General features: G+C 40.9%; 1 protein-coding gene across 3 annotated transcripts in view; it reads right to left on the reverse strand.

Moving 5' to 3' along the window:
- Positions 1 to 8,471, reverse strand: part of ptpro (protein tyrosine phosphatase receptor type O) — a 59,288-nt gene extending 50,817 nt beyond the window's left edge. For all 3 annotated transcript variants that reach the window (XM_077006395.1, XM_077006394.1, XM_077006393.1), the window contains exon 1: positions 7,967 to 8,471. In XM_077006395.1, the coding sequence (XP_076862510.1) occupies positions 7,967 to 8,041 (75 nt within the window). In that variant the 5' untranslated portion in view covers positions 8,042 to 8,471. The remainder of the gene's footprint in view (positions 1 to 7,966) is intronic.
- Positions 8,472 to 9,702: the final 1,231 nt, after the last annotated feature.

Raw genomic sequence — 9,702 nt, forward strand, 5'->3', positions numbered from 1 at the left:
TATTTAAGACATTTCTAAGCACAACATGTGTCAAAGCTGACAAGGAAGTAGGGTTGTCCTGATCCGATATTTGGATCGGATCGGCCGCCGATATTAGCAAAAAATGCATATCGGTATCGGATCGGCAGGCACGAGAAAATGCCGATCCAGACTCCCGATCCAGTTTTTTTTAAGTCCGATCCGGTTTTCCAGCGCACCCATTTAGATAATCCATTCCAGTTTTTGCTGTGGTTTTGCCAGTGAGAGTAAAATCCGGTCCGCATTTTCCAGCACACCTTCAGCAGAGCATAGCGTCTGCCCCAATTTAGCTCCGTGGCAAATTTGAAGTTATCGGTAAAAATGTCAGTTGTGTGGGATTATTTTACCTTAAAGGATGACAAAGACGAAGAGGTAGAGTGCAACATATGCCACAGTAAAGTCAAGCGTGGTGGTAAAGCTGTAAGAACTTTTAATACAACCAATCTAATCAAGCATTTAGCGAAATACCACCATAAACAACATGACGAGTTTCTAAAGAAAACCGAAGACAAAAAGAAAGGTCCTACACAACTAACACTGGCAGAAACGTTTGAATTGAAGGGAGTGTATAGATGGGGATGGAGCAGCAAAGTGTGGAGTAGAAGGCATTTTGCTTTTAATTAGTTTACGATATGTGTACGGATTTTTTTTAAGCTTTGGTTTACACTTGTTCAAGAGCACTGATGGATGTTAATGTTAATAGACTATTTGTTAATAGACTATTTTCCACTCAGGTTGTGTGTTTTGCTTTTTAAATATAATTTACAATATTATTTGCACTTGTGGCTTTTTAATCCTTGGTTTACTGATGCTATTTCTGTTTGTTATTTAATATTTTGTCTATTTTGAGTTTATTAATTGCTAAATAAACAGGTCAGTTTCTCCTTACCAACCATTGTGTATTATTCAAACACACCTAATTCAGCTGGCTACTTGTTATCAAGAGTAAAACGCTTTTCAACATGAGTTTGACAACAAAGTAAGTTGGCTAAATAACTTTAAACTTTAATACATGCTCGGATAGGCCGGTATTGGTATCGGCCGATATCGGTATCGGATCGGAAGTGCAAATAAATATCGGTATTAGGGATGTCCCGATCCAGCTTTTTGAACTTCCGATCCGATATCGATATTTATTTGCACTTCCGATCGGGAGTCTGGATCGGCATTTTCTCGTGCCTGCCGATCCAATACCGATATGCATTTTTTGCTAATATTGGCGGCCGATCCGATCCAAATATTGGATCGGGACAACCCTAATCAGTATCGGATCGGAAGTTCAAAAAGCTGGATCGGGACATCCCTACAAGGAAGAACATGTAGCCATTACTCAGGTCAGTCTGGCCTGAATTCTGTCTGCTGTAGCAACCAGCAGCCAGCTATCAGCCAGCCAAAGAAATGGAAGCCAATAGGGAGAAACGGTGATCAGGAGAGAATTCAAGGAAGCCAATCAGACTAAGGGAGAAGATTCCCTCTCTGCACCTTGAATATTTCAGATAAACTTAAACAATTAAATGATTTTTCCCTCTAGACAATGAACTGCTCCTTGTTATAGAGAACAACTTTGCAACACACTTTTTTTCTGGATTTCAAACCTAAACTTGAGAACAGAAAAATCTCTCCATGACAGACACTATACAAACTAGAGGTGTGCCAAAAAATCGATTCATATATCAAAAATCGATTCTCATTTACTACGATTCAGAATCGATTTTAAATGTCCCAAAATCGATTCTATGTCGCGTTACGTAATTACAAAATTATGCGAGACTTTACGCAGCAGGTTCTGGGACACTCTCGTGTGCGGAAAGGTTTCAAAACAGTTGGAGGACAGAGATATTCAACCTGTTCCGTCTTCATTTAAGGCAAAAATATGGGTTCATTTTGGTATTTACGAATGCCAGGGAAGACCGAACTTGACACAATGTAGCTCTTGTGCAAGGTGTGTGTAACGCGGTGAGCACGGGAACGTACACACACACAGCGTGAAATAATATAGAGAATATAGAGAAAAAACACATTTTGCCTTTAGTCAATATTTTTTCATTGATCTGATCTGTATATTTTAGCTGTTTTTTATTTAATCCCAAGTAAAACAGCCTCAGATGCATTCAGTGGATAAATGGTGCTATATTATATTTTATAAATTAATGTGTATTCATTTGTGGTTTTAGCCTGAGAACCAGCAGCTCAAGAGGAAAAGATTGAGAGGTGGTGTGCTCTAGTGTAATGGAGCAGTTGCTAATCGGATTGTAATTGTACTAGTCTTTCTGACTGGTCACATAATGAAGGAAGGAGCTCACATGCAAGGAAACCAGTGTTTACCCAAATCTGAACTCGAGCATTTCACAGTAGAACAAAAAAAAAGGCACAAATATATTCTGTAGGTTCGAAGACATAAGGAATATAAAAACCGATCAAAAAAGAGAAATCAAATTACAGACGTTCCATGTCCCAAGAGGAAGCTTCAGTAACAGATCAGTCGGACAAGGGTGGAGTGCCCTCTCTGGGTCGGGAGTGAGTCCTTGCCTTAAGTGGAGGAGTTCAAGTATCTCAGGTTCTTGTTCATGAGTGAACCAAAAGACTGTGAATACAAGCAGCTGAAATGAGTTTTTTCCACAGGGTGTCTGGGCTCTTCCTTAGAGATAAGGTATGGAGTACTGTCATCTGGGAGTGGCTCAGAGTAGAGTCGCTGCTTCTTCATGTAGAGAGGAGCCAGTTGAGGTGATTCGGGCATCTGGTCCGGATGCCACCTGGGCGCCTCCCTGGGGAAATGATCCAGGCATATACAACTGGAAGGAGACCCCAGGGAAGACCCAGGACACACTGGAGAGATTATATCTCTGAGGACACCTCAGTATCCCCCCAAAAGTGCTAGAAGAGGTGGCTGGGGAGAGGGAAACCTGGGCCTCTTTGCTTAGGCCACTGCCCCCGCAATCCAAACCCGGATAAGTGGATGGAAAAGGATGGATTGATCAATTACAGAATACTGGATTCCACATACTAGAAAGGGCACATACTTAAATTAATATTCATCTCCTCATGTTCAACCCAAATCTTTGTCCTTGAGCTAGGCTGAGAAGGTGGAAACTGGCAGAGTATCTGGGATCCTGATGAAGAACTAACGTCTCATATCTATGACACCACATGCCCTTGTAAGCACTGTCAGTGTATAGATGATAGGGCATATCACTGTCACATCTCTTACAAGCGTTCTATTAACCTAAGGTAGCTGTGGCTGTGATGGATAACAGACTCTTTGAACAAGGAAGGCAACTTATAGATTAATTTTGTAAAAAGATTCTCATTAGGAAAACCAAGAGACTTCTAGTTATTGTTGCTGATCACAGTTTGGAAGATCTCACTGGTATTTTCAGAGGGAAGGTCAACAGGATATGCCTGCACTGGGTCAGTGTGTGTTTTGGTGCTTGATAATTATGTACACTTACAATTATGTACATTTGTCTTACCCAAAACCTACAACCAGGTCGCCCCTGACGCCCCCACTGGTGCTGGGCAATTTGAAAAGATAAAGAAAATCAATAAACATATCCTAGCAGAAACATGACCTGTCATGAGCTAAACTACACAACAACGAACCACGCAATTACGGGATCTGTGTAGGTGGCAGCGTCACTTTGAAGGAGTTATAGTAACACTTAACATTTCTGCATGCAAGTAAAATTGTTCACAATTTTGCTGTGCTATTTTGCCCAACTTGAGCAGTCCACAATAATTTGTGCACCAAAAGGCATTAAAACACCCTGTAGCCCACACATCCCAGCTTAAAATAGAAGAGCCATTCAGTGTATAAACCTTATTACAAAGAAGAAATGAAAAAGAAGGATGAAAGGGTGGGAGATCGAATGAGATCTTGCTTGTCTGCAATAACACACATGGAGAGAAAGAGAATATATCAGCTTGTCTCTCACAAGACCTAATCATGGAGACATCCTGAATCAGGGAGACACCCTGAATCAGTGAAACACCCTGAATCAGTGAGACATCCTGAATCAGTAAGACATCCTGAATCAGGGAGACACCCTGAATCAGTGAGGCATCCTGAATCAGGGAGACACCCTGAATCCCCAAGACGTCCTATGGCATCAGCATCAGCATCATATTTTTGGTCCTATAATATCCACTTCCTCTCTTTCATCCTCCTCTTAGCCACTAATCTTGGCCAAACATTGCAGGCTTTTGCCAGCTACTGGCCTAGTCTCATACAGGACAAGGACCACATGGGCCTATATATACCAGCAAACTAATGAGATGAGAGGAATCATGTGGCATGCACCATGTATTTGCAGTGATCTATGGCTGGACTCATCTTTCTAGTGCCAGCAGTGTAACCGCAGTGCTCGTTCATGCTGGTGCACTATGGGATGTCTTGGGATGTGGCAATAAAGTGACAATCTAACCACACGTCAGCTAGAATGCTGGCACTTTCAGCTTTTATTTTCCTTCTAGGAAGTGTCGCACACCAAAGGGTTGCAACCAAGCAAGTAATACATCCTTTACGCGCCATAACATTGGTAATGAACTGTATATATGTGATTTTAGTTGCTGTTGTTGTCATCCTGAAATGTCCCAAACAGGAATGTGCACGAACAAATGAAATCAAGTTTTCACATTTAAATTGAGATCTGTTCTACCAGCGTGAAGATGCTAAAATTTGCGTGTTCACAGCACATCCTGAGTCCTTGCGTTGGTGCATTAGTAATTCTCTGACATGTGCTACAGCTTTTAAATACACCATAAAAATGATGAATCTCTGAAATGAGACCACATACATTTACAACGTTGCCTCCAGAGTCCAACAAATCCTGTTGAAATGGAAACCATAAAACAACATTTAGGCTGCTAGTCAGAACAGCACATACAACAGTACCTGACCAACGGACATTTAGAGACAAACCATGGTTATTCATGTCACTCAGATAAAAGCTAGAGCCGATTAGATGAATCAGGGCAGTGGGCAAAAAAGGTGTCTGTGCAGATGTCCTGAATACAGAGCGGTTACTGTTATCAGAGTACAACTAAACACACCTCATTTATCCAGAAATGAGAGGCACTATCCATTAGACATGTTAGCCTTAAGACAAAACTAAGCAATCAATGCAGAACCGGTGCTTGTATAAACACACCAAAAGCATCCAACTAGAACTTAGCTTTTCTTTCTATTATTTATTTCTATTTTCTTTATTTTGTATCAAAGGAACTGAATAATGTAATTCAAAAACCAGTGACAGCAGAGTCAGAATGTTTTTAGTATGGAAAAAAGTAGGCGTAAGATGATTCATTCATTGAACTGATGCAGTGATTTGAATTCTCACCAGTTTAGCCCTCTTTGCAATAGTACTGTATTTGGCTCTGGGACTGACTGGCCTTGAATCAGTCAGAATGTATATGAGTCAATCAAATTTAATTAATCACACTGTAAAGCAAAATTACCATTGTTAAATTAACACCTACACTGTGCATCTGGGAATGAGGTACTGCAGTATTTTCAAAAATATTCTAATAATTAAAGTAGAAATTGCTGCATCGAAACTAAATGAACACACACAGAAACACACACACAACACCATAACCTTCAGCATGATCGCGATGATTTGATGTTAAATGTTAAATGCCCAGTGCAGGTGTGTTAGAGCCTTCTCCACTGTCTTGAAAGCACTGAGATCCTATCCGCTCTAATGGCAGGCCATTAGGTTTCCTACAATAACATAACAAAGCTGCCTGTGTAGGAACTTCAGCAGCTGCACGTCCTCTGTCCCCACCTCAGAGAGCCAGGCTTCATGGATCTTTCACACAACCCACAGTAATCGCTATGTGTGAAAGCCGTGGATGAGGGGTTTGCACTGTGATCCACAGGTAGTCCCAAAATGACCATTTCGTATGGTGCCCTTTCCTTGGTTATATTGGAATTCCATGCACTCCTCACATATATTTACCACAATCAGTCTGGCTGGTAGACTGAGTTGAATGGGGCGGCCATGAACTTGTTGGCCCTTCTGCAGGTGGAACCTGGAGGGCCTAACCAGAGGTTCTGCAGGTCACAATAACAGTAATTGTTATGCACTACGTTCTAAGTATTTAGGAAGCACCAGGTATATTGTGCTTGATGGGCTTAGCCAAGACCACATCAGGGTTGAAGCTGCTGTCAGAAGAGCAGAAACACAGTCACTGTGTGTATGTACTCATACACATTGGCTATTTACTCATGCATGCCAGCTCTTCTGCACTAAAAATCTCAATAAACTTCACTGTTGTGATGTTTACGTTAATATGTTAGTCTACATTCTATATGTACTATACAGATATTACTCTACAAACATTCCACTTCTCAGCATGGATCTGTTACTGGCAAATTAAATTTTACAGCCAATAGATGCACATCTATTTCACACTGTCAAATGTCACAGCTGTTACAACCCATACAGGAGTAAAAGACAATCATGTTTAGGGGACTCTGACCCCAAATCAGTCTCTGCTCTGACCAGCACTCGATTATCAATGCCTGAGTGATTCACAGAGCGCTGTCACCATGGTTACCAGGCTCAGGTGTGATTGTGAACAATGATGTCACCAACAGTGAGACAGACAGAATAAAATGTGGTAAAAAAAAAGAAAAAAGTGATAGCCTGTAAAAGTGATAGCCTGTAAAATATAAGATGTAAATATTATTGTACAATATATATAATGTAATTATAAGGATAATTAGAGACTATAAATAGGTGTGTTTATATTATTGTTTGTGAACAGTTTGTGTACGAGCTGACTGCAACAGAGAAAAAAACAGCTTTGAATTTAATGTTCAATCCCTACCAGAGAACAAGATATGTGTTTATGAATATGCAATACCATATGCTTCAAAATAAACTGAAGGCCCACAATATCGCCAACAAATTCTTGAAAAGAGGACACACAAGGCTCTCATAGAAATGCTAAATCCAAGGTAGAGATAACATTCAGAGTCTTTTCAAACAATGCAGCATTGTTTAAACAGTTACTGGCACCCACAGTTGTGATAAGCACCTGTGAGACATGAATGATGAGCTTCTTTTTCAGCGAAATGCTTCCACTTGCTCATGTTTTACAGCCAATGCAATATCACGTGGTATTTATAAGGAATAATTACCCCACTGAAATGGTGATTTTACCCCAGGGACATGGTGCTGAGGATCTAACGTGCAAAACACTGAAACCATCACGTGAAACTATACACATCCACCACTGGTGTAAGTCAATAACTAAGAATTATCATAAATTAGTTAAGCAAAGAGATTAGGGGAAAATATCTACTTTCCCTTTACAAGTAGTTTTCACCTGGTTCTGTTTTATATGACAAAAAATGTATTTGATGTGAGTGAGAAAAAGATCAGTACTAAACTTTTCCATCGCTTTGTGCTCTTCGAAATGTTTTCTGGGCCTTATATGGTCTGCAGCCCTCAGGTAGAGAGCAGGACGTCATTATTTTGTTCAAAAGCGAAGATCTGACGTGCAATTGATTCCACAATATATTCAAATACAACATTTCTGTTCCATTTCGTACACAGAACTCTGTGACACGGCTCATGAATACCTGTGCAAGGTTCTGCACTTGGTGATGGCAGAAGCATGCACAGACATCACGAGAGATCGGTTCAGCTGGTTGACCCAATTTTGCCTGGTGAAATACCAGGGCTGGAACTGCTTGGCAGAGCGCGTCATATTTAAAACGCAAATAAAATGCAACTCGATTCATCCGAGGCTGCGGATGTAAAAGTGGCCCATAAGAGAGTCGCTACGCTTTAGGAAATTGAGTAGACAAATAAAACTAGTTCAAACGCAAAGCTGTATTTCATAGGACGCCTACTTGGCTTATTGTAAACTAGACAGGGCATATGGCTTCCCCCTTCATATCTGGGGGGAAAACGCTGAGAGTATAAAGATGATAACCTACCTGGATGCTAAGGAGGAGGTACAAAACGTAAGGCAGTATTGAAGTCATCGTAGCTTTTCTCTTTTGGAGACGCATCGAAAGGCAGCAGTGCTTTTATCTGAGCTCACAGCGCTACTCGGTGGCTTGCACATCCGAACAATGGCGAATGTTCTGTAGCATCAGTTCTGGCGCTGCGCTCGGTCTCTCCGCCGACCTAAAGCGCACAATGGTCCACCAGTCCACCCCCCAGGACGCTCGCTCGACCTGCTACGGCTGTTCTGGGCTACGTGCCGGTGTCAGAGAGCTTGTATTCCGGCCATCTGCTGGATAAAAGTCCGATCGAGTTGCTCTGAGCCTAGCGTGAGCGACAGGTCGGGGGAGCGAGATGGAGAGATGGACGCATCGCTCATCGGTTTCAGGAGCAGAGACTATGAAAGCACACAAGCTGAATTCTTTCTCTGTCCCTCTCTGTCCTCCGACGCCCCGCCCTGAGCAGGACAGCAGATCCAGTCTGAGGCTTTGGAAATCTCAGCAACACGCTTCTCTCCTTCTGGCTGGCATTTCACGGGGCAAAGACTATTAGAGCGGGTTATAAACTGGTTACAAACGAAACATTTTAATTACCGTTATTTTTAACCTCACCAGCTATTTTGTATACATTGGAAAAGTAAAGGAAAGGGGGCAATTGTCACAAGCAAAGACAGGCTGACACAGTCTTCCTCTCCGTTTGCTTTTATTTTGTAGTAATTTATGAGAACGATATGCCTTCAATGAAGATATCCTATATAATGCGCAATACGCCAATCCTGATTATATCAGTATTCCGCGTTATTAACATATATAGGTGCAAATTTGATAAAAAATGTATTATATTTATATACTACAGTGGGCCATTCTGCCTATTTTGCCTTCTTCTGTTGAAAATCCATCATTCATCATTCCCACGAATTGGGTGGACTGAAGCTGCGTAGTGTCTCGTTATGCAAAGATCAACTACAAACGTTGCAGCTTCTCTTGTAATGGCTGAGGTTGGAGTACTAACATCTGGTCCTACATCAGAACAAAACCTAAAGTTTAGGTGGCGGTCAATGTACACAATTTCCAAAGGATGATGTAAGCATCAGATAGATTTAATGAAAGGCTATATTTTGTGTCTATATTTAAATCCATACACGGGTTTTCGTCAATTACTTACTGAATGTGTGCTTGTTAGTGGTAATTGCCTAAATACCCAAGGTATTTGAGTTTATGAATATTTTATACGTTAAAAATGTATGTATTGCTGGGTTTAGTGTAGCCATAGGCAGTGAAGAGGCTGTCACAACATCATGTATAGGTTTAAACCAGACATATTTAGACAGAGAAGATGCAGTTATGACTAACGTGGAGGTGAGTAGGCCTATGACATACTAGAATATTCAAGACACCTCCACACTACAAAGCTGTAGTTGTATTACATTTCACTAATTTCCATTTGTTACACATTGTAAGCCATATCGGATCTTCTTTGAATTCCATATTTAAGCTTGTTTTAGCGGTGCACATTAGATAAGCATAATTCAGTGGTAGGCTGCTGTGGTAATAATCGTGTTGTCACTAAAATTATGAAAAAAGGGAAAGGCAGAAGACTTAGAATAGTTCTAGTCTTCCTTTCTTTTATAGCTTAAACACTGGTGTGAGGTCATCTTTCTAAATGCATATGACTAAGATCATCATTCAGAATGAACTACTGAGCGTAATTTGACGCATAATTACAT

This window comes from Brachyhypopomus gauderio, chromosome 5 (assembly GCF_052324685.1).
Source record: "Brachyhypopomus gauderio isolate BG-103 chromosome 5, BGAUD_0.2, whole genome shotgun sequence".
Lineage (NCBI taxonomy): Eukaryota > Metazoa > Chordata > Actinopteri > Gymnotiformes > Hypopomidae > Brachyhypopomus > Brachyhypopomus gauderio.